This window comes from Aspergillus karnatakaensis (genome assembly GCF_047715665.1).
Source record: "Aspergillus karnatakaensis strain CBS 102800 unplaced genomic scaffold BJY04scaffold_1, whole genome shotgun sequence".
NCBI classification, from domain to species: Eukaryota; Fungi; Ascomycota; class Eurotiomycetes; order Eurotiales; family Aspergillaceae; genus Aspergillus; species Aspergillus karnatakaensis.
In genome coordinates this window covers 947166-974732 of record NW_027395713.1, presented here as the reverse complement: position 1 = coordinate 974732, position 27567 = coordinate 947166, and the positions used below count along the sequence as shown (strand labels likewise).

The window sequence follows — 27567 nt, the reverse complement described above, 5'->3', positions numbered from 1 at the left end:
TTATGGAGCCCTGCTGCTATGAGTCGAAGCATGAACCGCGGTAGGATAGCCGTCAAGAGTGCTGTCGATACCCAATCAAATCTATGCCTGTCTGAAAACTTTCTAACAATGCCCAGAGCTCTGTCTTCATGCTTTTAATAGTGCGACGGTCGCTTTTTGCTCTGGACAATTTTCATCCCCCGCAGCCGCACGCAAGCCGACCATGTACATCTTCATCAACCGACCTCAATGACATACAACTTCTGAAGTCCTCGATGCCTGCCTTCACACACTCGTTCCGACTCATCTCTCAAAACCGCCCAGACGACGATGGGTGACATCTTGGAGCACACTCTACTTCCTAGGGATTCTGATGAGGGCGCATCTAGAGGACAGAGGGCGATGGTGGTGACGGCCGTGCTGACCGGAATCTCGGCTGTCATTGTCGCAATGCGCATATATACCAGAGTCGGATTGATCAAACTAAGTGGGAGAGAGGACTGGACCATACTTGTTTCTCTGGTCTGTGTCTCGTGTTAGTACTCGAAGCATTACTGAAACATAATTCGCAGGCCTTCGCGATCGTGTATCTCGGCCTCGTCATCTCGCGTACGTCTCCACACGCTTTTCTCGATGGTTCTATACCTTGTTATTAACGCTGCTCAGAGTACAACTTTGGTATGGGACGACACTCCTATGACATACCGGCGGACGAGTTACAGAAACAGCTCAAGGTACGGCAGTGCAATACATTAGTTCCCTGTTGCAACCCCTGCTAACCTAAGGCTCTTTCCAGCGTCTCTGGGCAGCAATTCCTATTTACAACTCCAGTCTCGCTTTTACGAAAATCTCATTGCTCTTTCAGTATTTGCGCATCTTCCCCAGCTACCGCTTTTGCATCATATGCTATGTCGTTCTCGGGATAGTGATAGTGTACTCAACATGGGCTATCGTCAGCGGTTTTGTGAATTGTGTACCTGTTGCTAAGTTCTGGGACCGAGAGTTACCCGGCTCATGCCTCTCGTTCGAGGCCGTATGGTTCTTCAACGCGTCGATGAACATTGCTACCGATTTAACGCTCCTTATTCTACCAATGCCGCATATATCGCAATTACGTCTACCTCTGCGGCAGAAGATTGCCCTGGTTGCTGTATTCGCTCTTGGTGGGCTGTCAGTATAGTCCTCAAATCCCTTCCTCGATGCAATGCACTAACTTACTCGACAGTGTTGTAATCACAAGTATCCTCCGTCTCTCCAGTTTGCGCGCCGTGGCCAGCAGCAACGACACATCCTGTCAGTATCTATCTCACTCCCTGCGTCTCCAATCATGCTAACAATATTAGGGAGCAACGTCGCAGCAGCCTACTGGACTGCAGCCGAATGCAACGTTGCCATAATCTGCGCTTGCCTCCCGTTCCTCCGGCCCCTCATCAGCCGCATCTTTCCTAAGATCCTGTCAACAAATAGCTACAACAAAGACGCTATCAATCCTTCGCGCACCACCGCGCCACGCTCAACGCGTCAGAGAGCACTAAGCGATCCTTATTCTAGAGATCCGGAGTTCGGTCTTCTTACTATCGATACCATGGGGCAAGCTGGGGAAGTACCTGATGAAAATAATGTCAAGACTTCCGGAACTGGGCTTGAGGTCACGCCTGATATGATCCGAGAAGCACGGACGGCTTCTTGTGGAGGCTCGGAGTCCACGAGCCACAGGAGGTTGATTGTTGATGATTAATGACTAGTACACTGCCTCATACTTTTGTGCCTATGCGTTGCGCTTGTGCTCTGCGCTGCTGTATGGCGTTGGTGGAGCATTTGACTGGAGACTGTTTTTTCTTCTCATCCTGCATAGTGGGGTTTTGTTTATACTCTCGATACCCCAGTCGTTTTTACAAATTTATGCTAGATAGTGATATACGTTGAGGCGGAGACCTTTGTAATTTGTGACCTGCCCGCTAAATACGGATATGTATATATTTTTTATCAATCCCAGATGTATATTCTAAAAAGCTCGATTAAATCATATCCTCCAGTATGATGTAAGTGACCTTCGAGAAATTGTTTCATCTTGCAAGAGTTTGTCTCTCTGCATTGATAGCAGATAGGGCTACTACTACGAACTCTTTGTGTACAACAGCGGGTTGCGTTCTTTTGCACGGGGCGAAGAGTAGAGCTGTAGGTTATAACTGTATCATTCAACGGGGAGAGTTGATGTAGGTAGATAGTCTCGATGAAGAAAAATCTAGTGGGCTTCCAGGATTCGTAAGAGGGAAGGTGCGGGGCAAAATAGTCTACGAAGCCACAGATTACAATCAAGTAGAGCTAGGACAGAAAATGCTCTGATTAAGCCGGAAAATACCCCCTAGGAATCATTCTCTGATAATCGCTAATCCCGCCATCGCTTAAAGAGAACAAGACAAGAAAGTACAAAAATAGTGGAAGTCTTGAGACTTTTGTCCGATCCGTGACAGAATAAACTCCGTACAATCCATCATTAATGGAACGTGGTATCTTGAAAAGGAAGAGCTGCGCCGAGTGTACCTCTAAACGTGACCAAGGGCGTGGAAATAATGGAAAGGAAAAAATAAATCGGTGGAGGCTCGGTGTCATTGCGCCAGCTCCGCAAGTTCCCTTTCCTTTGCTCGGAGCATTTCGCGCATTTCTTCGGCTTCCCGCTGGAGCTGTGCACGACGATCTTCCTGAAAGTTAGACACGCTTGGCAACGGTTGCGAGGTCTGAGGTGCGAGGGTCGGCGGTTGAGGGTGATGAGGTTGAGGATGTTGTTGGCGCCCGAGCCCCGCAAGGGAGGGGTCTAAGCGAGCCTCTTCGCGGGCATGGGTTTGATTGAGAATAGTGGAAATCGAGCTGAGTCGAGCCGGGGCTGGCGGATTCGCCGAGGAGACAATAGGTGGAAGCTGGTTCGATCCAGCCTCCAGGGTGGTGGGAATGGAACCAGTCTCAAGAGCCTGTCCAGTTTCTGCAAGGGTTCGCTTCTTTGGGTTCGCGGGATTTGGCGAGATAGATCGTCGACCAAATTGTGAGACTGGGGGATGACCTGGTTCAAGTAGTCTCGGCGGAGGAGGGTGGTGTGGCAGCGTCAGAGACCCAGAAGTGAAGCCAGTAAAATCAACGGGGGGTGGTGCGAAACCAAATGGCCGTTGTGCCGCAGGAGAAATGCGGTCGAACGTAGGTTCCGAGCTGTAATACCGGTAGCGGTCATCGTGGGGGAGGGAAAGCGCTGCCGGAGACGATGCTTCTGGTGAGGCAGAAGAACCATGAGATGAATGCGTGGCGCCTGTGGGCGAATGTTCACGAAGAGCTGGCACAACACGTTTTCGCCGCTTAATGATTGTCTTCTTCATCGTTGTCGGTCGATAGCACCCGTGAAGTTTATAATATAGACCTAGGTTGGTGTCAGCGATATTGGTGGGTCAAGAATCGCGGAAATAAACGTACCACAGGCATTACAGATCGGATGACCATTTTCATCCCGACGCCAAAGTGGTGTCACTGTAGTTCCGCAGTTTTGACAAGCAACGAGCATGTTCCCGTCGGGTTGCGCTGGATTTCTCGCCGGCACTTCAGGTTCCTGCGATGGCGGGACACTCTCCGGTATTGTCGTCTTGTTCAAGGTATGCGCTGCAACGTTCCCGCGAGCAGTTGACTTGTAAACTCGGTTGTTATACGCTGGACAGCCGTCGCATCCTTCTGCACCACCTGTGCCATTGCAATTTCCACCACCCGGGCAAGACCCCGAGGAACCACCGCAGCCCTCAGTGCCATTGACTGTCTGATCGGGCTGGGCACCAAGGGAGAAGCTTTGTGGAAGGGATGCTTCTGGGCTCGCTTGCGTTCGGTTCCGTTTCGTCGGTCTCGCAACGTTTCTCGCTTTTAGGTAGAGGCCACATGCGTTACAAATCATGGCTCCGGTAGGAGACCGCCTCCATAACGGAGTGCTTTTCGTCCCGCAGTTGCTAAAACAACGTTAGACTAGTCCCGATAGTAAAGGGGAGCAACTACGAACCTGCAAGAATGGCCCAGAAACGAAGTGTCTTTTTGTGACTTTGGTGATGATTTGTCCAGGATCTGACCATCAACTGACTCCGAGGTCTGGACTACCGCACGCTCGGTGTAATCCACCTCATATTGAGCATGTGAACCCTGTGCTTCAGTATTCCGAGACCCGTCATCTGTATGGTGTCGTTCCAGAGGATGTTCTCGGCCGGCTTGAGCGGATGAAATGAGCTGTTGAGCAGCGTCTAGATCTTCGGCGGATGGGTGTCGCGCAACCACGTCAGGATTCCGAGGAAGAGATCGCAGCATCTCCATTTGCGATATGGAAGCTAACATTTCCACCACTAATCCGTATCCTTGTATCTATACCGCCGCGACTCGAGGATCCGGTCGAGGGACGAGGGAGGACGGGAAAGCAACGAGGAAAGATCCCGGGAACGGCGAGGTTCGCTCGAACTTGACGGTCAAAATAAAGGGACGGCTTGTCGTGCGATGGTATGCTGTACCACAATCGGGGGAGGGTGTAATTATTGTATGACGAAGTTCAAAAGTCGGTCAAGATGACAGTGCAGAAGAAAAAGAAAAGAAAGGGCTAGAGGTGTCTGGCTGGAATGGCAAATCGATCGGTGCTGCAGCTAGTGGGACTCCAAGCTAAAGGAGGCGGAGACAAGAGCGGGAGTCAAGATCCTTGAAAGGGCCTCCGAGAAAAGTGAAGAATTGAATGATGGAGACCTGTACTCCGTGGTAAACGAGGGACTGGTGGCTGTTTGAACAGGCAGGAACAGAGGCGGCAGTGGCGATGAAAATAGGAGGCAGCCGGAGAAAGCGGAGATCTGATTGAACCAAGAAGAGCGGATTAGGAAAAAGGGGAACGATAAGATCTCCAGATGGGTCGAGGCAAAAGTACAGAAGAGTGTAAGCGAGAAGGTTGGAATAATGAGAAGAAAGAGGTGGACAGGTCAAGCTGGAGGGAGGAGATGGAGAAGGATCAGCGGAGAGGCAGATCAATCAATACGTAGCAAGGTCGGATCAGATATGATGCAGATGCAGGAGGATGGCAGCAAGGAGGAGGGGCTGGAAGTACGGGCGATGGAATGAAGAAGAGATGATTGATAACAGGGATGGGGATGAGATGGATGTTGACAACTTGACAGGTGCTTAGGGGAGAAGAACGTACCTTGGCGATGAATGAAACTGATGGTGATTCTTTGTCACGCTTCCAAGTCCAAGTCCCAACCAGTTCACTACTGGTGAGTCTGACTAGTAGTACTGGCGCTTGGTATTCCGGAATCCGATGCGTTCAACCAAGTCGTTATCGATCTCCCAGGGGGATCTACAGCTAAACCAACTGGCGTTGGGTCTCTTTTCCAGGCTCTCTTGGTCGTTCTCATTTGCTTTTTGCAGCTGCAGTTCAACGAGGGTTTGTCGGGCCGGTTGGGTGTGGTCGGGTTTTTTCTTTTTTTTTTACTTTTTTTTAGGAGAGAAGTGAGAGCCGAGCGGCTGATCCGACTGACCCCATGTGCTAAAAAGTGGTTCTGATCTCGTCAGTCTGTTTTCTCCCGGACTCAAAAGACACAGAGTGATCCCCAGATCGAATCATGGCTGCTCCACCGCTGCCCAGGATGGTTTAGTCTCTGCCTAATCGGCCGTTAGCGGATCCGTCATCGAATAAGCCTGATTGTTGCAGCATTGATTGGCTTGAGTGCTGAAAAGTTCGTCAGTCAGCTTATTTTGGATAGACACCATTGGCTCAACGAGCCTCGGAAAGATTCGCTGGGATTCCAGAGTCCAGACTGCGACAAAAGCACGATCAGTCCGCAGCTCTGGAGGCGAGCCGCCGGAGTTTCGTTTGTTATCTCCCCGATGGAGAATGACCACCGCAGTTTGATCTATCGCATACTTAATTGGCCCATTCCGGTCCCAACGGGCAGCATTCTTGTCACTCTATTTGCATCTTCCGATTGGTCTTACAGTATCAAACCCTTGAGTCGGTGTAGAGTAACAGTGTTGATTTACTCTGTATTGATTGATTTGATCTCAAACACAATCGTACCCATATCCTTGTAAAACGGAGATTTTCAGGTCTGACAACCATGGCGTGACTCCCGACAACTACTTAGAAGACGGGAAACGACATGATCCGACCAGGGGCAGGCCATGCCATGCCATACCGCCTCATCTCAGCATCATGATATTGATTTCTCGACCTATGATACCCACACATAAATCACGCTTCTACCCTCTGCTTACTTTACGTGCTCCAATCGGAGAAGAGATTGAACCATGCCTCAGACCTTGCTGAACCCTGCCCTTGTCCATCTGGAGACTGGGTCAGAGGGTCAGAGGCACGCCAATACGGCCCCTCCTCCCCGTATAGACCAAGAACAAACCTCGCACAGGGATACATAAGTCTGCGCAAGCGCGACCGCTAGACCAGGTTTTCCTGTTTCCGACATGGGGATGAGCCGATGAGGTGTTTCTCCAGGTTCTATCTGCAGCTAGCTACTGGAACTACGTCAACCAAGGCTTCCGTCTCCCGCCAAATCTCTCCAACTTCCACTTCAAAGACACAGGCAGGATTCCGTTCCCTTGCGCTCAGCCCCTCACTTCACCTCCAGTCCGGGCTGAACCTTCCATTCCTTGCTTCAGATCTGGAGAATACGAAAGCCTTGCTAGAATCCACCAATCACCTCCGACTCCGGAGTTGGATTGATAAGATCAGATAATTTTCCTTTAGTTTACCCGGAGTTTTGAATCGAACACGTGCCCTCAACGTTCGGGCACGCCGGTCTCCTTTCACACAGCCAAGATCTATGGCCCCATTTGTAACGGTTCAGAGTCTTGGTCGGAATGCTCGGAGTCCGGTAGGCTGGCGTTTTCTCGTATTGGTCTGAGGTTTGGCCACAATCAGATTAGGGTGGGAATAGAGAGGGTGGTTTGATCAGATAACGAAGTGATTTGCGTTCCGATGCCATTTATTTTGATTCATGGTGACGAGTACGACATTACTTTAGATCCTGGTCAGTTGCCTTGCCCTACTAGTCTAGCTTGTACTATGTGACTTTCGAGTCCGAAGACGTTCAAGGCCCTACCATTACCGTTGCAATAACTGGTCAGAATAATGCCTCATTTAGCAGGCCATTCAGTATGACATAGATAGACGGTGCTAGTACATAAGCAGACCAGGTAAAATCAAGTATCCCTCCAATTATTGGACAGACAGAAAGTAACAAAACATGGCTAATATAGTAATAAATGGTCCTCGGAAACGAAATAAGGATCCACCACCGCCTTTGTAAAAGCCGCATACTACAGATAAATTGGAAAAAAGTAGTATATATCGATCACATCACACATCATCTGTTCTCACCTTCTCACACCGTTCCTACTAGAGCTCACCTCGTATCACATCATCCCTCCCTCAACGACCTTATAGCTTGCTTCTCTCCATTTATCGTCGCAAGATCATTCCTCACTCTCGTGGGGTATCGTTCATCGCAAACGAGGATCCCGAATTTCTAGGGTCCACCTCTCGTGGTATTTCCGAGCAGAACAATGGGCCGTCCTTCGATCGTTATTGCCGCAAGAGCAAGATCGAATTCAAGCTGTCGCAACCCGGTTTCAGTCCCACGTTATGGTATCTAGACCTGCTCAGCACCCCAGCTCTGGTCGGCCTCGCGCATGTTCGCAGGGGGCTCGATGGAAGGAACGAATTCCAAGGCGACGTAGGCGAGACCGATAACGCCGATGATGGAACCGGAAACATAACGTATAGCGTGGCCGCTCAGGGTGATGCATCCAACAAAGACATAGACTTCGGGGTGTTAGCGGAGACATGACGGCACGACATTTCATGGCAAGTAACTTACAGACACCACGTCCGAGGAAAGAGAAGAGGAAGGACGCATAACGGTAGACGTAGTCGGGGATGTTAGGGAGGAACTCGAGACCGGCGACAACTTCAAGATGTTAGCCCTAATGCGCTCCGGAACGCTAGCCCTAGGGAGATCATACTGAGACCAAAGATGATGATGTAGACTCCGAGGATAATGGCTCCGAAGCCCCCACCGCCGAAGAACTGGGAGATACCACCGAAGACCATGAGGCCGCCGACGGCGACGTTGACAATGCGGCTAGGAGTGAAAGAGTCAGCTTTTTTCCCTACGCAAAAAGCTCGAGGTTTCGTGTAACATACAAGATGTTAGAGAGATCCATTGTGAGGGTATGGAAGGTTGTCTCTAGAAAATAACTCCGTTCGGGATGGATCGAAGATCGTTAGAGTGGGGAGTCGCTGGCGAAGATAGATATCAAAATCTGGAATCGTCGCGCTCTTGAGGCGAAATGTCTGTTGCCTAGACAAAGCTCAACGAGGTACCACGTAGCTTATTCGTTACGCTTCGTCAGGAGAGCTAGGTAGCAGAATTGTGGTAAGGCGGAGAGGGTGCGATTGCGAATGGGTCAATAAGAGGTCGTAATTATGAGGCAAGGAGGTCTATTTTCGAAACGAAGCTTCTAAACCGAAATGAAGATAGGGAGAAAATGGATGAAAGGCTGGGGAAATGAGCAGAGCAGAGCAAAGCATCCAGCGTTGCGCAGCGAGGCGCAACAAGCGGGTCTGCCAAGTCCCTGACGGCACCGGATGACTCAGCGGCGCTCTTCAACTGTTCCAAGTGGCTGGGATGCGAAAAGCCTCACTTGGCGTGTTGACTCTTTATTTATTAAGCTTATAGGTTATTTCACTAGGACCTTGACAAAGACGGATGTTTGCTTAATTGCGGACTTTCAATAGACGTCGTGCGTTGAGAGATGTGCACCTCTAGATGTCTTTTACGGCCCAGATCCACGGCTGTGGATATGGCTTGGAAGAATGGATCATCGCATGGCGTAAGCCACTTTCATCTGAGGAGATATTGACATCTTATATCTCACAGTAACAAGGCTATCAGATCGCCATGAGATCTCCCACCCTTCTATCCAGTCGTGCGGCCGACAAAGCATTCGCCAGCTTGCACATTCTAACCGAGTCCTTATCCAAGTCTGCATATATGGAGTCCAAGTCAGTCCCTAACCCAGATTCCTCCGCAGTCTGCAGGCTCCGAGAATCGACAAACGGAGCAATAGAGGGCCAGACGCTCTGCACGTTATTGAAGAACAGCTCAACACCAAGATCCCCAAGACCATGAACCTCCTTAACCAGCTCTCTCGTCTTCTGAGGATCATTTCCAGCCTGCTTGACAAGATTGTTAAGATCGCCATCTACCGCTGGATTAGTTCAATTCCATCGAATAAATGCAGGCTAAGGAAGACTACACTCACCGTACTTCTCACTGACAAACTCCACCAACTTGCCCAAGTTGGTTGACCCTTGTTCCCTATACCGGTTATACCCTCCATCCTTCAGCACCATGGCCCTTTCCTCCCAACTAGCGTCTCCCAGTTTTCGGATATCATGATATCCTACATCAACCAGTTTCCGAAGCGCCTTATCCGTGAGTTCATGCGACATGGGCTTCGACTTTAGCATTGCGTCCATGAGCATGGCGAAAACGGTTTCGGGGGAGCCGGTGAGTGCTTCCTTCTCGATTGCGGTTCCTTGCAGGGGGCCGCGGCCGAACTTCTCGATTGTTTTCTGCAATTTTTCGGCGCTGGGGGAGGAAGTGGAGCGTTTCTTTTGGGTTGTGTCTTCTTCTTCCTCTTCGTCTTCATCCTCTCCTTCGTTATCGACTGCGTCTTTGTCTTCCGCAAGATCTCCTTCGTCAAATTCTCCGTCATCCTCGAAGATTCCATCCTCATCATCATCACCTAGATCGTCCTCTAAAGCAGGCGTTTCCTCCTGCTTTTCATCCTCATCGGCTTTGGCGGCCTTGCTCGGCGGCTCTAGATCCGATTCTTCCGCGCTATTCTCTTGTGTCGTGGGTGTCTTCTCAGTGTTTCTCTTGCGCTTGGAGGAGTTGGTCACGTCATCAGTATCCTGGCCTTCTTCGACCTGGGGGGGTTTATAAGTCATTTTGGAGGCGGGCGTGTAGCTTTAAGAATCGAGGTTGGTGGTGTGAGTGTGGTCCAACTCTATATCTAGTTCAGTTTGATCGAGAAATCCCTATTAGATTAGTAGATGAAGTGGGATCTTTTATGAACTTTCTATGAATGAAGCCTGTGAGGTGAAGGGTTCCCCAAAGTTGTACCTCCTTCCCCAGAGTGATGACGCAATGGCGACGTCTGATTTGGGGGGAGGAAGGGATGGACATTTAGGTACCAGCTGGAGGTAGACTCGACATCATCCACGGAGTATGAATTTGACAGTCAATTGAGTGTTGATTGGATAAAGTGTCTTATGTAGTGGCTTCAATTTATAGATGCAAAAATATACTTCCGCGCTAAAGCTTCGCCCGGACACTCTTTTGCAAAGTGTCCATCACCAACTGCGCAGCTTCAGCCGCACAGCCATAAGAAGCCTGATATCCAAACCCACCATGGCCATAGTTATGCACGACAGCAACGCCATCGATCTTCTCAGCCTCAATACGCGGCCCTCCCTCACGCAACGGCCGCAGCCCAACACCATGCCTAATGACGTTTAACCCTTCAATCCCCTGTCCTTCTCCAACCAGATCTGGATAGATAGCGATAGCCCGCTTCATGATCCGTGTGGCCACATTCGGATCAGGTAGTGGATCCCACTCATTCTTCTGATAGCAACCGCCCAGGATAGTTCCGCCGCCGGCAGCCCGGGTCATGATGTAGAAGAGCTCATCTTCGCCGTCATCGGTCCCCGAGGTACCGGCCATAACAGGGTATTCGTTCCGAACAAGAACGATTTGCCCACGGCCAGGGTACAGCTTGGTGTCAAGGACACCGCCGAGTTTTCTGGATGAAAGACCAGTGCAGTTTACCACAACGTCGGCGGGCTTGCCAGAGTGGTGGGCTTTTGCTGCATCTGAGACGTGTTTGAAGACGGCACGCTTGAAGATTGCACCATTCTTGCGACATTGGCCAACAAGCCATGGCAAGTATACGGCGGTATTGATACAAACTGACGTAAATGCTTGGGCACTATCAACCCCAGGAGGGAGCTGGTTTTTGGGGACGGATTTGAACTTTAAGTTGTCAGTGAGCCCAGAGCGGCTTTTATATTCCGCTGTAGCGGCGGGAAAGACGTACATTGGGAACAACATCTTTATACCACGGGTTCTCGCTAGCCGTAGCTGAGAACCATTGACCAACTGGGGTTTCCTGGTCCTTTTTGCGGTTGTAAAGGATTGCATCTGGTGATTGGTTAGGATCTTAGCAGAATGGCCTTTTTCTTGATAGCCAAACCTTGAAAGTGAATCCCGGCCTCGGGATGCTTCTCTGTTAGCTCCTTCAACGGTTGCCAGGTCTCTCGCTCCCACTTGGCATGATTACTGCCTGGTTGGCCGGTTCTAAGTTCATTAGTGGCTGTGGTTCTGGGAAGTGACAGGATCAAGCGTACGGAAGGTAATTGGCGCCCGCCCAAGGGGAACAGTATTCAATATCATAGTCGCCTGGCATATGCTTTGCTACGACGGTGATGGAGTTGGCGGGGTGCTTTGACAGGAGATATGCTGTAGTGAGTCCGGATACTCCGGCCCTGTTTAGATACATTAGTTGATGTTACACAAATGAGCTGCGAACGCACCCGACTATCACAATGTTATTCGACGTCGCCATGCTTGAGCGGTATTGCTTGCGCGAAAGATATATTTGAGGTGATAGGTATGAGTCAGGGGAGAAACGAGTGACTACAAGGACGCAGATGGAAGTGTTGGAGAGGAGAAGCTCTGCCAAGGACTATCAGACGACCCCGAGGCCATCGTGAATTCTGTTATCAATCAATTGGTCTGATAGCGATAGGTAGATTGAAGTTGGAGACCGTGAGGCTGCAGCTCGGTAGTGACGTGGGGCACCTTTGGTCCGCTTCTGCCCGGTCCTTTGCAACATCATGGAGAGTGGTTGTCTACCGTGAACATTTCATGTATGAAACCTATTGCTCCAGGTCCTCCTTGATTCAGGAGTGCAGATGGTGTTTCAGCAGCTTAATTGTTGGGGTCTTTGTTCTCCATGCGGGGTTCCTCGCCTTATCAATACCCGAGTTCTCAGTTGGCAGAGTGGACAATACCGCCGCAGCCATTGTCACTCCTCACCGCTAGAAATAGGTTGATGATATATGGTGAGGTCAATAAGGCCTCTCTATTGAGAAACTCTACTTAGGGTACCCAGGTAGATACTTAAAATGTGCTTGTCAAACACGTCGCTTGATCAGAATAGGAAGGGTGACGCGCGACAATGGAGAGAATTACAAGCGCGTACTAAACCCAGATAGGAAGGAACGGGTGATACGGGGATGGTACTACTGGTTACAAAACGCGGAGGCAATACACACCAGCAGCAGCAGCCTTGCAACCTGATCTACCTCCTCCCTACCAGTCTTGTGATTCATCGAGTCAATGGTGGTCAGGAAAAGAAAAAGGCTCGCATGGAAGAACAATCATTGAGGCACCTCCAAGCTCAATGTGAATCTATCCTGCCCTGTTCCCTATTCAGTGAATGCCGCCCATCCCAGTTTTTCCCGAGTCAACCCTGGTTGTTGGTTGTTACTTATTTTTTAAAGCTCCGCTCCGTATTTCTTTTTCCTCTGCTCCGAATCCTATTCCTCGCTCCACCGACCCTCTCTTCCTCACCGTTTCGAGCCCTTTCTTTCTCTCTCACCCTGGCTCAACAAGGCTCTCTTTCTCTTCGTCCTCCTCAATGAGGGTCCAGCGCGGGGTAGGCATTTTCCAATCATGGCAGATGTCCTGAAAACTGGCAGAATCGTGCCTATTATTGCCCCTCACCATCACAGCCCTTCCGAAGGGAGCCTGGTCAATGACCCCAACCCTACGAAAGAGCCGCCGGAACAGCTCTCCCAGGATTCCCTGCCTCGGGGTCCGCGAACTACACGCAAGAAAGTAGATACAGAATGTCTGGAACTTGCTTGTCTCACTCAACTGGGGCTCTATGCGCTTCCTACAGAGGGCGATGGTAAGCCTTTCAGTGACTTGTCATCATTGGAGAAGCACTCCCACTAACTTGAGACTTGCAGGTAATTGCCTCTACTACGCCCTGTCGGACCAATTATTTGGAGATTTCAACCATGCCGACTACATCCGAACGCGACTTGCCGATCATATCTTTGCCAACCGAGACTACTTCATGAGCTTCATAGCTGCCGCTGGCGGAGAACGTAGGGCTCCGAGACGCGCAGCAGCTGAAGCCGCGAGAAATTCCTACTGCTCCTCTTCCTCCGCTAGCCCTGCTCCTCCTCCGTCTGGCAAAGACAAAGAACGAAGCTTCGATACTCGAGTGGCGGAGACGCGGAAGAATGGTGTCTGGGGAGGAGCAGAGGAAATACAGGCCTTCTGCCAATCCTTCAAGAAGGACGTCAATGTTTACACCATGTACGGAATCCAAAACTTCCGTGATGTTGATGCTCCGCATAACGAGGAAAGGGAGATTGTACACATTGCATTTCACGTAAGGGCGCCCGCCTTTCGCTCCGATGTATGCTCAGTGTTCTAACCCTGGCTCTAGGACTTCCACCACTACTCTTCTGTACGACACACCAATGGGCCCCATACGGGCCTGCCGTGCATTCCTACGCCCGACGGAGAAACGCAGACTAGTTCCGCATCGTCTGATAGTGCCGTAGTCAGTTCGGCATCACCTTGGAAAATATCTGTTATTCAGGATGGCCTCGGTGACAAATATGACCGTGAAACGATCATAGACGTTCTCGAACAATGCCGAGGGAATTTAGACAATGCGTTCATGAGCTTAATAGGCGATGATGCGACCACACATGCACCTGAATCCACTGCCTCTAGAGCCATCATGAAGTCGCGTTTTCAGCCCTCATCTCGCTCTTCATCTCCTTTCAGTACTGGAAGCAAACGCTCCGCAGATGATAGCGAAGAGGAAGAGAATCCGCGACCGGCTTCTCGGCGAACTCGCGTACGTGATCAAAAACGAAGAATACTTCCTGACGTTACAGTCGGGATTGTATCAAATGAAGATCAACATCAGCCCATCACCCTGCGTCTTCGGGTGAGCCCGGAGAAGAGCATACCAACTTCCCCCCTCGAAAACGAGACGGAGCAGACAGAATCAAGTGCATCGGAATCACCTAAAGACGTTGCGAGCAACACGCGGAGAAGCCGCAGGTTAAAACCCAGATTCAAGCATCCAGCAGACTCCAACGAGTCCTCAAGCCAAAATAGCGATCCAAGCACCACTGAGCAGAAACTCCGCCGGAGTCAACGGATATCCCGAACCCGCAACACTCCTCATGCTCTTTAACCTTCCCCTCCAAGACAGTCACATATCACTCTCGTGGCCGCATCCCCACATCACCCTTATACATGGTCGTCTTCTTACCTTCGCTTACGTCATTCCTGATTGCATCTAAGCGCGTTGGGTGGCCTTTTATTTCCTGAGCCTTTTAGAGCATATTGTGTCAGCGACTCAGCGGTTGTTTTGCAATTTTCCATACTTGAGCGTTGGAGTCATCTTATCGACCCGCAAGTTCATCCTTCTCCCAACCGGCTTATGCGGTCGTCTCTTTACCCATTATAAGGCGTTTGTGGATGAGGCTTGGTGATGTTCTTTTTTTTTTGCATTCTATACCATCGATGTGCATCATGCCTTGCCTTCCTGCCTCATCCCCGGAAGGTTATACCTGCAGGCAACAACGACTTGTTTTTATTCATTGACTTACTTCTTGGCATGCCCCATGGTATGTTGGCGCTGGTTGGATCTTGTTCTGGGTTTGTTTTTTTTGTCTTTGCCGGTTACTCAGGAGTTACTTGGGCGTTCAGGTTCGGAAAAGACATGGACCCCCCGACCCTGGCTGGATCGGCGGGCGCTCTAGAATCTAGAAGAGGCTTTATATTCTTTTGCTGCTTCACGCTCATATTTGTGAAATCTGGCTGGACTGCTTTCACTATATGGCTAGTACTTATTGAATACAGAACAATTTCTTTGCCTAGGCAGAGAGACAGAATCCTTGTGAAGATGGAGAGTAAAAGCATAGGCATGCCTTCTGCGTAGAATTTCGAGCCTGGCAATGAGGTAGGGGTGTGATAGAGATCATCAGATCTCTATTGCTATGACTCCACAGACCAAGATGGTATTCCTCTTTCTCCTTTGGTTTTTGTTTTCACCTGCATTTATGTCCATATCCCAGACCGTGGTCATCAGCGAGCGAGTTCTGGCGCCAGGCGGAACTGGAACAGAATCGTAGGGTCTATGGTCGGTGTTGCCTCCATTTCTAATCACCGGCATTTTTAGTTTTGCAAGTCTATAGGGTGTTTTATTGTGGAGGGGTCAAAGAAATAAAGGGATGCGTTTAGCTCATTGTCACTGCATTACGGTGTCTGATCCTTGCAAGAAGCAGGGTAGTGTTATTCAGAATTTGAAGATATTCAGCTAGTCAATCCTAGAGGAAATATAACTATTGGAACGCTGGCATTTCTACCTATGTATAATATACATTGTACGATATATCGTGAGTTCTAATGAGCAAATAGCCCGTGGTTTCTGTCCTAACCACCATTGTGTCCCGAGATTTGGAATAAAGTGAAGATGCGCCAACGCCAAAACGATGTTATCGTCGGTACGAATGAGATGGGGCGTAGAGGTAAAAGTGGTGTTTGGACTTGACATCGTGAGATCGAATATTGAATCGAAGCCAGTATTAATGATGAGGAGTGGTTGTGCGCCCAGAAAAGCCCCATGGAGTAATGGTATTGTTGCAAGAAAGATCCTGACGTAAATCCATTATTCATGAACTGCTGTTGTTGTATCTCCTTAAGGGTAAGGATGCTCCAACTCAGTAAGACGGTATGGGAAGTGCCTAAGGTAATCATGTTGCTTCAGCAACCGCCATCAGAGCGATGAGTTCGGTCGTGTACGGGAGTAGCAGAGGTTATAGAGATCATCGACATAGGTGTGTGCAGCGGCTTCACCGGCCTCAACAACAGTGACCGAGGTTTGGCATCCTATAGCCACCTCGGACGTCGGATCCGCCAGTTTCGCAATGTCCACCTTGACCTCTCTGTGTACAACAATGTCTCCTAGGGGAGTACTGTTGGTAAGTGACTCTTGGGATACTGTTCGGAGTCGACTAGTTCGAGGTCGGGAGGGCCAGAGATTGAATTTGGAGCGGAGCGATGGTGCGATTTCAGACTCGGTTGCTGAGCCGGTGCGGATACTTGAGTAAAGAAGACCCTTGTTGAGCTCTTTGGCAAGGCCATCAGCGTCTGTAGCTCCGCTGTTCACTTGCTGCTGGATGCGGAAGAGTCGGAGGGGCATAAAAGCGTAATCGGAGTTTGTGATGCGGGTGCTCAGAGTTCCCACTGTGCAGAAGGCGAGGAGCATACATGTATTGTTCTCAGAGGGCTCTATGTTACGGCACGGCGCTATCAGAGGTCGCGGTGAGAATCGAGAAGCGAGATTGAGGTCTGGCGGAAGTGAAAGGGCAAGGGCCGTCATTCCTTGCATTAAGTCTTCACGGAAATCGTCCACTTGCGTGTAGCTTTGTGCTTTCTCAGACGCTAGCCAGTCTAAGCATTTCGATATGGACCACCCCTCCATATGCGATATCAATTCTAAGTGGGGAAGGCGAAGCCGCTTCGTCGCCAAGGTCGACGATGGAAGAGGGTTGCCGGTACCTCTGGCGGTTAAAACTTCGAAGCGATCGCGAACCGTAGGACGGACGATGAACGAGATCAGATGGACGCCAGACACAAAATTTCGACTAGACGCAGCAAAGTCGCGCATGTCCTTGAGATGAACCTCAAGAATCCCTGACGCCACATTCATGCGGCGTGCGAGGAGGGAGGTCACAGTATCGATTGCGGTGAACCTAAAACCAGAGGCTGATAGCCGTGCCGCTTCTTGCCTTTTCAACTGGCGTACAGTGAACATCAACTGACCTTTACCAGCACGGAGCCGGGAGTATCCCATGGCGCGCGACAAACGTGAAGCTGGGGTCGACGTGGTCAAGACATCATCATATAGCGTACCCAAATCCTCTAACGGTTGTCGAACTTCATCAGCAAGGTCATGAGCGGCCACACAGAAATGGCGTTTGAAAAGTTCATCAAAGCCGGCATTGATCTCGGCGTCATGATCGGAATCCGCCCCTTTCGCAATGTATCTCTCGTGTGTGGCGCCCTCTGCCTCGATCCGTTCTCGCATGTAGGGAACAACTTCCTTGACGATAGTCCAATTCCTACTCGCGCGGAAAGCCCAAAGAAAGGCAGGATGGGTTCGAGTGAGATCATCGTCGCTGAATGTCTGTGGAGGGAGTTTGTGAGCTTGAAATCAATCAATCCTAGGAAGCGATTTTATCATCTTACCTTTCCAAGATACCGATCGACAATCTTCCTGGATGGAAGAAGGGCATGCGGCGTGACCATAATCCGGCCCTCTGGGTCAAAAAACACGGATGCCAGGACCAGCTGTTGCGCTTGCGTTCGTAGACGCCTATGATCACCACCGGCAGCTATGGCACAACATGACAAGACGCCACATGCGACACATGCCTAAGGCTAATCAGCGTGAAGAACACTAAGAAGCACGAGTAGACTGACCAAGACAGAGCATATAATGACAGTCTGAGTTCGTGATAACTGGCCTCCGCGGTTTGCAGACGGATCATGGTTTCTATACGTTGTTCCAACAGCAGCCGTCCAATGCATGCCGGACACTGCGAGTGCCAGCAGGCATCCACAGACCCCACGTCTCCACCAGCGATTTGTCCATGATGCCCTCCATCGAAAGAAGATACTGAGAGCTGCGGTACTGGCGACGACTGCGATTACTGCAGCGCCAACCACGTTCGCAGCCTGATAGTGGCATGAGTAGTTGCTGATGCCCAGCTGACCAACATAGTGCATGCCACATACGGAACCTCCAGTTAGAACCCCGCCTGTCAAGATCCGAACATACCCAGCTTTCTCGCTAGTCCCGGCGGCGTAGAAAGCTGTGAGTAGGACACAAACGGGAAGGACAAATGAAACACCGGTGAATGACATGCTATACAGCACCTGAATATGCTCATCGCCGTTACCGAGGACAATCGCACGATTTCCGATAAAGTGCATGCACCAAATCCCGATACCTCCCATGGAGATCGCAGATGTGAGTAGAAGGTACCTGAATTCAGTCAGCCGACTAGTCTTCGGCAAACAAAATTCACCTCAATGCATACCAATTGTAGAAGCCGGCTGTTGAGGTCCGTCGATGAAGAAGTTCCAGAGTAGTCGTGCATCCCATGACACTGACAACGTATGATAGGAAGATGTATCCACCGAGGTAAGACACGGCTGCGCGCCCTTCGTGGGGGAAGATGTCCAGGTCTGACATGGCTAACAAGAAAGGAGAATCAACAGCGTAGGGAGCGACTGGTTGTATCAAGAGAGTGAAGCAACGGAAGAAGTAATCATAGTTTTGATATCATTGAGGCATTTGGAACCAACGGACCTCGTGAGGTCAAAATGAAGGGAGGAGGAACGAAAGAGCGCAAGAGAGCCACAAGACCGGCAACGCTTTGGAAGGTTACCAATGTGGCAAGGCCTGCATGTTATAGCTCATTGGCAGCTAGTACGCCGAGGAAGCGCTCCTGTTCAGAAGCGGCTAGGACCATTGTCCCCCAATAATAAGAAATGAACGGTGTCAAGGGTTATCAGGACTGGAAACGCTGGAGTGGCTGAGGCGCGTTTTGCAGTCCTCTGCGTCTCAACTTGGCGCGGATCCAACTTTGAGGCATGAGGTTCACGTTCTTTGACAATGCTGGACAGTGGATCAGAGTGGAGCCAAGCTGCATCTCGATGACTGAAGCGAGAAAAATGGGACTTGACATCCTCGCTCGGAAGTGTGTCGAGACTTGAGAGAAAAGTCGCGATTGTACCAGAGCGAGCCGAGGCCGCTCAAATCCAGTCAGCGATGCAAAACACCTCATAGGAGCAATGGGACAGGGAAAAAGCGAGCCATAGTAAAAAAAAGGCCTCGAAAATGGGACTAGACCGACGAGAAAGCAGGCCTCCCGATCCTGAAGAGCCTAGCTACCTGCCTAGCGCCACCAAGCCCGGCTGTTTTGCCCAATCTTGCCGAACCTTCTTCCAGAACGTGCATGAAGAGCTGAAATTGCGCTCTCTCGAGGGTATAATTCGCTCTTCTCAAGTTGAGATACATGCGGCGGGCTTTCCGACACTCGCAGAGCAACGTGCCATTGCGTGCTTGGATTGGCTAGATGGTCGCGAGACCCAGGGCAATCAGCAGGGGCTGCGACTTGAATGGCGACAATGGCCTCGATAAAGTGGAGCCGAGACTGACTGTCGAGGAAGAAGCAAAAGCAAAACTGGAAGTTGAAGCCAGGCCTTAGCGAAAGTTAAACCCGGGTTGGTGGAGGCCGGGGCAATGCAGTGACAGTCGCATCAGTGTCTCGCGTGCGAAGCAGGATGTTGCAGCTGGAATCTGGATAAACCATGATGATCCGAGGCACGAGGAACAATCTGTCTGAAACTAGCGATCGGACAGTTAATATCGCTTAGAGCACGATCGATTGCAGATGGGCTTGATCGATGGAGGAGGAGGAATGAACGGTTGGGGCACTTGGAAGCTGCGGCTGCACCTGGCCCAATCCGGTTAGCCAGGCACCTGACAGCTTGCATGTGACACATGCCATCCTCATCCTCGTGGTGGAACTCTTTTCCTCTTGCCTCTTGTTTTGTTTTCTTCCTGATCCTCATCCACCAGCAACGCCTTGTCACAGTCCATGTGCTTATCAAACACCTCTAAACGTCCGTTACATCCGGTTGATGCAGCCTGAATTTCAGGTTTCGGCCAGCAAAACTGAAATGTCGCAGAACTCAGCAGTGTCAAACATCCGCCGGCGCCCAGTCGCCCTAAACTCGGTCTTCGGAACGACTGGAATGTCCCCACAAGCCCACCTTCAGAACCCTAGATCTGTGCGGGCCCGGATCGTTTCATTGTGCAAGCGATCGGTGATTCGGTGGATTGATGGGAGCAATTATTGTCGGGACAATTGCACGCAAGAAACAGGTCGTCCTGATACCTACAATCCAGACCCGTCCTGCGTCTCCCGACCGTAGAGGGTCTCCAAAACTCGATGAATGTGCCTGAAATAGGCCCCACCGGCCTGTGCAGTTCAGCCAGCCTCTACAACTCGTCGTTGTTGTCAGGAATGATCCAGGAGCCGCGTCACGTAGTCGTCTACTTCTGCGTAACACGACTGCCGTGCAAATGAACATCCACGTGGCGAGATCGCGCGGGCCTCGGACATAAAAGTTGACTTGCAGAGTCGCTTGTCCAATCTCTAATTGGGAGGCTTCGGACCCTCGCTTTACGCTTTACCTAAGCTACAACAACCACATTAGTTCAACTCTCCGCAATCGACGATGCTAAGCATGATTGCAAGGGTGTGTCAACAGCACCAAGCTGGAATGGCAGAGCCTGCATACTTCAAACGCGCCCCCCCTCTGGCATTACTCGTCAAGTGTGCTGCAGGGGTGTTGTACCTCTTAGGTCACTAGCGCACCCCGGTCGCGCTCCTAGCCTCCTGCCAAAAATTGTCGACTTTGGTAGAAAACCCTGTGTTATCACCGGTCCCCATGGCAGGCTACACGCCGAGTTATGTTGAGTGCCACTGGAAAAGCAGACTACAGTGTCGGATAACTTGCGCAGATAACCAAATTCAGGGACAGGTATAGACCGATATTCAGATGATGATAAGAGGCATGTCCGCTCACAGTCGTTCCAATATTTTCGAGACATGCATATACGTCGAGGATCTTCTCCTCTGTCAGTAACGCGTGGTTCTTCGCTGCTACGGTCCTTTTCAGGCCACTGTTCCTGCTCAACATGTCTCTTGGTGTTTTGTGTTCGCCTTGATCCGTTGTCTTCAATGCTGAGTGCTTGTCCAATTACACAGATAACAAGGTGCGGAAGCAATACGTCGCTAAATGCTACCTAGGTATTCATCTAAGACCTACTCTTCTTCAAGCTTCAGCCAATTTCTCCATCGCGATCTAGTTAGCGGTTTGGGCGCCCAGCGCCAACACCTTGCCGCACACTTCAATTCACGAACGGTAATGCTTTGAGCCACTCCATACGCTCTTCATTTCTTGCTTCACGTTCCAGGAACCTTCCCACCCCCTCACCTAGCTCTCTTTTCGACTCTTCATAATCTGCGCTACTAACCCTGCCATCCCAATGTTTGAAGCAGCCAGTGTCGTCAACGAATGCATCCATGAGTCCAACACCTTGGGCCCATAGCTCACAATCCCGCTCTTGCTGCCGGGTTTCATCGTCCGAGAGCTGCAATGGAAACGGAATTCTAGACGAGCTGCTATCCGCCCCGACGCCACTAATATTTGCCCAATCCTTCTCGACATCTCCCAACAAGCTGTTGAGAAGTGGTTCGTAGTCCATTGAGACCAATCCTGGAACTACACTAACTTGATGCCGAAGAGTCTTCTGGCTTTGTATGGCTTGGAAGACCGTTTCGTTAACCTGAAGACACCGAACTAGATAGAGATTGTGCAACGTCTGTGCTCTATGGAGCGCCTTTGCCTTGCGCTGTTCATATGGATTCATGGAGTGGAAATTTGGTGGCAAAGGAATCTTCCCCAAATCTTCGGGAACTGGGCCATTGTAATCGAGAAACGCTGGGCGTCCGATTTGCATAAAAAGAGGATGGGCACTGACAGACTGCCAGTCAATAACCCCCACGATACGGCCTGGGTCTTGAGGGTCGACGAATATATTCTGTGAATGAAGATCACCATGCCATAAAACAGAGGCATGGGTGGCTTTGCTCTCCGGGAGAACATAAGGCGCCACTTTAAGATAGTTTTCCAATGCGGAGAGCTTTTTAGAGAGGCTAGGTTGGTATTGTCGGGGTCCATAAAAAAGACCTTCGGGCATCAAGGGGTATCGGAGACCTGCCTTTGCAGCTGCAATTTCTCTCCGCGCAACAGCTGTCATAAGCTCTGTGACTGTCGACCCTAGGGTTGTATACGGATAAGCATAGGAAGATAGTATCATAAGTCTGAAGCACACTCACATGGACCACGGCTAATATCCAACTCGCCTTTTCCAAAGTCAAAGAAAGAACGGTGATAAGTCGGACCAATGCCAAATGTTTCGCTCCAAACTTCTTTCCCAGTTGAATCGACATATAGGAGCAAAGTAGTATCCGAATTGTCAGGAAGGCCGCCTTTGTAGTACAGCGACCCATACCGAGAGAACCTTGTAGCTGCTAGGCGCCTTTCAATATCAACGATCTGGTCTAGGATTCGGACTTTCTGCTTTCCTTTCATGGTGTCCCAGACGTCGGTTAGTGCGATACCAGCTTGCTTCTCCGCAAAGGAATCGTGGAGGGTACAGCGACGGGAAATCGTGGCTCCTAGACTTCCTCTCAGGGCCCTCATGTCTGATTGTTTTCTATTTTCAGAATACGGCAATCTATGTTGTCGGGTTAATTGCTTTGGGGACGATTCCCTCTGTACCTGTACTATGGATGGTCGCCCGGCAACTGTTGCTACCTCATCACACTTCCAGTCTGTTGCACTTCCTTACTTTGCTCAACTCGCGCCTGATATTCTACACCGAGCCAACTTTATTCTAGAGCAGAATTAAATTCTCTTTTTCTGGCCAGTACCTCTCGTGGTTCGTTTTACTCGCCCTATCTTGATCCATGGCTGCTCACATCTCTTTTTCGTTCCCTCCTGGAGTAGGTCTTTAGGACGTTAAAGGATGTGGAACAAGCGGAATGGTGGCCTTGGTCCCAGATACAAAGTCCGTCATAAAGTTTCCCCTCGGCGATGAGGACGAATGCGCCCGCTGTGATCATGAAAGAAAGATATATGAGCTTCTTGAGACTTCTGCTGGTGAACGGCCATCGTCCCTTCTAAGATTCCTCGGCAGCACGAGCCACGGTATCCTGCTGGAATATGCCGAGCTAGGTCCAGTACGACAATATTTAAGACAATCACAAACTCCAATCCGTACTTCGACTTTGCTCCGTTGGGCATGACAGGCTGCGGAAGCGCTACAGTTCCTTCACGATAACAGTATATGCCACGGCGATGTCAATTGTACGAACTTCTTCTTGGATCAACATCTAAATCTCAAGGTCGGGGATTTTACAAGCTCACTTGTCGGCTCAGTCGCTACACCACAGCATTTCCAAGAGGATATATCCAATTACGGCTCTGCTTTGTATGAGATGGCAACGGGCTTGTTACCGTACCATACTCTGACAGAAGGCGAAAGAGCGCAGAAACTCGAACAGGGAGAGTTTCCAGATCTTGCAAACGTGGGACTGGCATCATGGATTCTCCAATGTTGGAGCGCTAAGTACACAACACTTGCAAACATCGTGGGAGATATCGACAATGTACGTACACACCCCATTGCACAAAGGAGCCCCGTATATACGCCGTAAACAGCGTCATCCTCGGCTAGCCCAGCCCGAGATGTTAGCTATGTGCTTGTGAGCCAGAAAGAACAAGGCATGTCCTCTAGCGATTGTTAATCGCATCTCTGCTACCTCCTTTATCTAACCCTCTATATGTGGCCGATCAGCGACAAATCATAGTACTCCATGGCAATGTCATCCGGTGAGGTGCTGAATATTGCAACTGCCATAGTGGCCTGGGTGATGAGAACTTGGTTGATAAGGAGCAGCGAGGAGGTTCGACAGAGAGTGTTGTTGAGGTACAGGCTGGGTGCATGTTGGGTTTACGGCGGAATATTCTCCATGAAAGCACTGTGGCCCCAAGAAGAGGGGGGCTGATCTTCACTTACGGTTACACGGGTTGAATTATCTGTTGTATTCATTTATCCATTCGAACGGGTTGGATGATATCAAGATCAAATAGCATGTGTGTTGGTCTAGCCTTCTGCCAACAGCGAACACGATCTTCGGTCTCCGTGACCCCCAATAGTGGCCTAGTGAGCTGACCTGGGACAAGCAAACGAAGGCTCAGATCTTCCTATAGACATAGCAAGTTGTTATAAAGCTTATTCGAGAGGTTAGCATGTTATGCAACCATCCTGATAAGTTCCAGGCCTCGGGGTCCGCTACACGCACCCCGGCCTTCGCTCTTTGCACACCTTTACTCCCCTGATTTATCAACATCAACAAGGGAAGGGATTGGATCTTGCTGGAGTCTTGGTCGAAAATCTACCCATTTAGATTGGAAAGCGGAAAGCAGGGACTGCTTACTAGCTCGCGATACGAGCCTTGGAAGCCGAAGATGGAAGGAGAAGATTGTTCCAAGGTTGCCGGTGATAGTCCCTTCAAGATCGTGCGAGTTGGCGGCAATCGAGGTAGATTAGGGTCATTCGGTTTCCGATTAGCAAGGGCCCCCAAATTCTTAGTGGCGTTAAGCCCCGTTGTTACATCCTCTTGTTGACCACTAAGAATAAAGACCGGTGTGCGTGTACTAGTAGACCGGTGGATGTAGCAGACGTCTAAGCCTCAGGTATGTCCTCAATAAAGAGGCTGAGAGTAGGACATATCTCATATTGGTAATGGAATAGGTCCACGCGACTCTGTGGCTCATGTATTACTTTATTAAGAATAACGGAGTCCGACTTTTGGGTTTCCATGTCTATAAGAATCCAGGTTCTTTCACCCCAACCATCGGGGTATAGGAGTTATCTGACACCTGTCTAGAGTCAAAATCATCCACTGAAATCATCATGGCGTTCGTCATGTTAGCCTCAGTATGTGCGATTCTGTGCCTGACTTATTTCGTTCTTTTATTGTTTCGCCTCTCCATACATAGCAACCTGCCACCCGGGCCTCCATCGCTGCCAATCATCGGCAATCTTCACCAGCTACCATTTAGGGACCCGTGGAAGGGACTAGCAGAGCTACACGAAGAGTTCGGACCAGTAGTATCCTTTCGACTCGGCCCGTTTCCCATCATCCTAATTGGAACGACGGAAGCGAGCCACGAGCTCTTGGAGCGTTGCGGAAAGATCTACAGTTCGCGGCCGAGCTTCGAGTATCTAAACAACCTAACTCACGGCATGCAGCCTGGGTTGATGCCCTACAACAATGAAGTAATGAGACATCGTCGGATATATAGGGTATTCCTGAGCCACAATGCGTCAGTGACATATCGACCGCTCCAAGAACTGGAAACTTCACGCATGCTTTTCGATATACTTTCGACAGATGATCCCGCCGCGGTGCTCGCAAAGTTTCATCCGAACCTCACGCATAGGCTGGTATACGGTGAACAGATAGATGACTGGGCTCAATTCAATACTTTGAAGAACGCGGATGAGGCAGCGCTCAAGTTCTTCACGCCGTGGGGTGCACTTATGTCTCTGTTTGATCGGCTACCCAGGGTCCTCACGCCTGGAAAGGACCAGAGGAATTCATGGTTCCACACGGTTTTGAATGTCCTGTTAGGTAATGCAACCAAGGCCCTCAGTCGGGGACCTGGGAGTTGGGCTTGGACAATTCGTCATTCGAAACAGGCAGAAGACCTGGCATGGGAGCAGTTTTGTTTCACGACAGGGGAGGTTTATCAAGCGATGTATCTGGCAACCTCGGCAACTCTGGCTGCATTTCTAGTGGTAGCCGTCACTGAAATTGCTGCTACACGGAAAGCAAGCAACGAGCTGCAGCAGGTTGTTGGGCCTGATCGATTACCTCAATTCGATGACTTGCCGAACCTACCCTACCTGAACGCATATACCAAAGAGATCCTCCGCTGGCGTATCGCAACGCCGCTTGCTCTACCACACCTTTCGACCGAGGAAGACAACTATAGGGGCTATTCCATTCCGGCAAACACTATTGTTGTCGGTAATCAGTGGGCAATGAACAGGGAGTGCAATGTCTTCGCAGATCCAGAAACATTCCGGCCCGAGCGCTGGATTGATAACCCTAACCTTCCTCTCGCAGTTTTCGGCTTTGGGCGTAGAGTCTGTCCTGGCCAGCATGTAGCCCGTGACCTATTCACTTTGACCGTTGCGAGACTACTCTGGGCCTTTGAGCTTACAACTCCGGCTGACATGTCTAAAATCGATACCTCGAAATCTGCGCTTCTGGGTATCATTTATCAGGCGCCCGTTCCGGAGCTCCGTTACCAGGTGAGAAGTGACAAGCATGAGGAAACTATTAGACGTACATGGCTGGCTAGTAAGGAGGAGTAGAGTTGATACTGGATTCTTGGTTGACGTTTGTTTCGTTTACAAGAGCTTTCTACAATAGGTAGTCTGCTCTTTTGCGTACACTCGCAGTCCATTTTTTTGCTGCACTCACATTATTGGCCAAATTGATTCGTTACGCCATGCTAGTCTCCTCTCACCTCCTTCTATGCAAATCGTAGGTTAAGATACGACATCCCCGGCTCAACTATATCAACACCAAGTGGTTCAGCATCCGAATCGCCAGCTGCCCCAGCAGCAACCAACAGCGGTGTAAAATGCTGGTACGTTCATCAGATAAAGTCATAGTTTTCCTGGAGCCAACATACCTCAACAGTTGGGTGAGATCGCTTAAACTCATACAGGCCTTCAAGCTTCAGTAGGGCCTCCTTTCTCTCTTCTGCGTTCTTCTTCGCTACCGCTTCTCGGAGACGCCTGTCGAACACTTTTGACTCGGCGAGCACCTTCACTCGTGTAGCCTCTCTTTCCTCCTCTGTCGGCGCTTCTCTGATCTCTCCGATCGAGGCAAACGAGTGGACAGCCATTCCAGATCCAAGGATCACATATCCCTCGGTTCTATCGCAAATTAGCCGGTGCTCACAAGCGCCTAATTTATGCCGTATATACACCCTGCATCATAACAATCAACATACCGTAGCGACTTGAATACCTCTCCTAACCGGATCTGACTCTCCAAGTTATATCCATGAAACGTGGAAACCAGAATTACGGGAACATCCAGCGGCTTTTCCTCAGGAAACATGACCTTGAATGGAACCCAAACACCATGGTCAATCCCGCGCTCTACGCGCTTCGCCTTGATGCCAGCTTTGACAATGTGTGACCAGACTTGAGATGCAAGCTCTGGTGCATCCTGGTGTGGCCAGTCGTATTCGTAGACGAAGGGCTTTGTGTCGTGGAAGTCGTTGACGAAGTCGTGCTTTTCCTGTTAGTTATTGCATTGAGGTTGTTAAGGCTGCTGTGGGAAGAGGACTAACTTGAATGTATGTATTGCGTTTAACGTTCACTTTTACGCAGTGTGAGTATAGCTCAAGACTCTACCAGAACGAAGCTTTGGGGATGGCTTACCCTCAATAACACCCGGTCCATGAATCTCACCGGCCTCAAAATGACCACTAAACGCAATTATCGCTTTAGGCCGGGGAGAGAGAGCGAGGATTTCTTCCCCGATCTCCCTCAAATTGTTCTGCACAATCTTGTTATTGGACGTCTCACTAAAGAGTAGTCCCACTCCGGCGTGGCCGATGAAGTAGGCCGGGTAAGGCTGGGTTGGGTTGATGGTGGAAGGCATCGTGGGTA

General features: G+C 50.1%; 11 protein-coding genes across 11 annotated transcripts; 4 read left to right on the top strand and 7 right to left on the bottom strand.

The window, feature by feature from the left end:
- Positions 1-146: 146 nt before the first annotated feature.
- Positions 147-2009, top strand: BJY04DRAFT_4958 (PTH11-like integral membrane protein). Its single transcript, XM_073720507.1, has 6 exons — positions 147-501; positions 552-588; positions 646-713; positions 776-1149; positions 1205-1272; positions 1323-2009. Exons 1-6 carry the CDS (start codon positions 310-312, stop codon positions 1715-1717), a joined length of 1134 nt encoding a protein of 377 aa, XP_073577411.1. The 5' UTR covers positions 147-309; the 3' UTR covers positions 1718-2009.
- On the bottom strand, positions 2008-4607 carry sreA (siderophore transcription factor SreA). Its single transcript, XM_073720500.1, has 3 exons — positions 4007-4607; positions 3439-3956; positions 2008-3385 (listed from the first exon to the last, which is right to left on the bottom strand). Exons 1-3 carry the CDS (start codon positions 4330-4332, stop codon positions 2589-2591), a joined length of 1641 nt encoding a protein of 546 aa, XP_073577410.1. The 5' UTR covers positions 4333-4607; the 3' UTR covers positions 2008-2588.
- A 3030-nt stretch (positions 4608-7637) lies between these two features.
- BJY04DRAFT_212624 (TVP15 family protein) lies at positions 7638-8211 on the bottom strand (the record flags this gene model as incomplete). Its single annotated transcript, XM_073714636.1, has 4 exons — positions 7638-7810; positions 7866-7955; positions 8011-8129; positions 8192-8211. 4 exons carry the CDS (start codon positions 8209-8211, stop codon positions 7638-7640), a joined length of 402 nt encoding a protein of 133 aa, XP_073577409.1.
- Positions 8212-8938: 727 nt separating this feature from the next.
- Positions 8939-10003, bottom strand: BJY04DRAFT_212623 (uncharacterized protein; the record flags this gene model as incomplete). Its single annotated transcript, XM_073714635.1, has 2 exons — positions 8939-9252; positions 9313-10003. The coding sequence occupies 2 exons, from the start codon at positions 10001-10003 to the stop codon at positions 8939-8941; spliced, it is 1005 nt and encodes a 334-aa protein (XP_073577408.1).
- Positions 10004-10186: 183 nt separating this feature from the next.
- Positions 10187-11889, bottom strand: BJY04DRAFT_4769 (FAD-dependent oxidoreductase). The gene is made up of 5 exons (XM_073720462.1): positions 11651-11889; positions 11465-11602; positions 11311-11414; positions 11155-11258; positions 10187-11090 (listed from the first exon to the last, which is right to left on the bottom strand). The coding sequence occupies exons 1-5, from the start codon at positions 11680-11682 to the stop codon at positions 10371-10373; spliced, it is 1098 nt and encodes a 365-aa protein (XP_073577407.1). The 5' UTR covers positions 11683-11889; the 3' UTR covers positions 10187-10370.
- A 23-nt stretch (positions 11890-11912) lies between these two features.
- On the top strand, positions 11913-12262 carry BJY04DRAFT_176241 (uncharacterized protein). Its single transcript, XM_073709451.1, has one exon. The coding sequence runs from the start codon at positions 11985-11987 to the stop codon at positions 12159-12161; it is 177 nt and encodes a 58-aa protein (XP_073577406.1). The 5' UTR covers positions 11913-11984; the 3' UTR covers positions 12162-12262.
- Positions 12263-12434: 172 nt separating this feature from the next.
- Positions 12435-14496, top strand: BJY04DRAFT_4760 (OTU domain-containing protein). The gene is made up of 4 exons (XM_073720461.1): positions 12435-12554; positions 12623-13032; positions 13094-13524; positions 13582-14496. The coding sequence occupies exons 2-4, from the start codon at positions 12795-12797 to the stop codon at positions 14344-14346; spliced, it is 1434 nt and encodes a 477-aa protein (XP_073577405.1). The 5' UTR covers positions 12435-12554; positions 12623-12794; the 3' UTR covers positions 14347-14496.
- A 1380-nt stretch (positions 14497-15876) lies between these two features.
- BJY04DRAFT_4725 (uncharacterized protein) lies at positions 15877-18576 on the bottom strand. Its single transcript, XM_073720459.1, has 4 exons — positions 18263-18576; positions 17643-18207; positions 17409-17594; positions 15877-17346 (listed from the first exon to the last, which is right to left on the bottom strand). The coding sequence occupies exons 1-4, from the start codon at positions 18415-18417 to the stop codon at positions 15934-15936; spliced, it is 2319 nt and encodes a 772-aa protein (XP_073577404.1). The 5' UTR covers positions 18418-18576; the 3' UTR covers positions 15877-15933.
- Positions 18577-21147: 2571 nt separating this feature from the next.
- Positions 21148-22505, bottom strand: BJY04DRAFT_212619 (uncharacterized protein; the record flags this gene model as incomplete). Its single annotated transcript, XM_073714634.1, has 2 exons — positions 21148-22079; positions 22139-22505. The coding sequence occupies 2 exons, from the start codon at positions 22503-22505 to the stop codon at positions 21148-21150; spliced, it is 1299 nt and encodes a 432-aa protein (XP_073577403.1).
- Positions 22506-24783: 2278 nt separating this feature from the next.
- Positions 24784-26253, top strand: BJY04DRAFT_204446 (cytochrome P450; the record flags this gene model as incomplete). The annotated part of the gene is made up of 2 exons (XM_073713491.1): positions 24784-24807; positions 24922-26253. The coding sequence occupies 2 exons, from the start codon at positions 24784-24786 to the stop codon at positions 26251-26253; spliced, it is 1356 nt and encodes a 451-aa protein (XP_073577402.1).
- A 161-nt stretch (positions 26254-26414) lies between these two features.
- Positions 26415-27559, bottom strand: BJY04DRAFT_212617 (DODA-type extradiol aromatic ring-opening family dioxygenase; the record flags this gene model as incomplete). Its single annotated transcript, XM_073714633.1, has 5 exons — positions 26415-26528; positions 26577-26823; positions 26901-27187; positions 27246-27274; positions 27337-27559. 5 exons carry the CDS (start codon positions 27557-27559, stop codon positions 26415-26417), a joined length of 900 nt encoding a protein of 299 aa, XP_073577401.1.
- Positions 27560-27567: the final 8 nt, after the last annotated feature.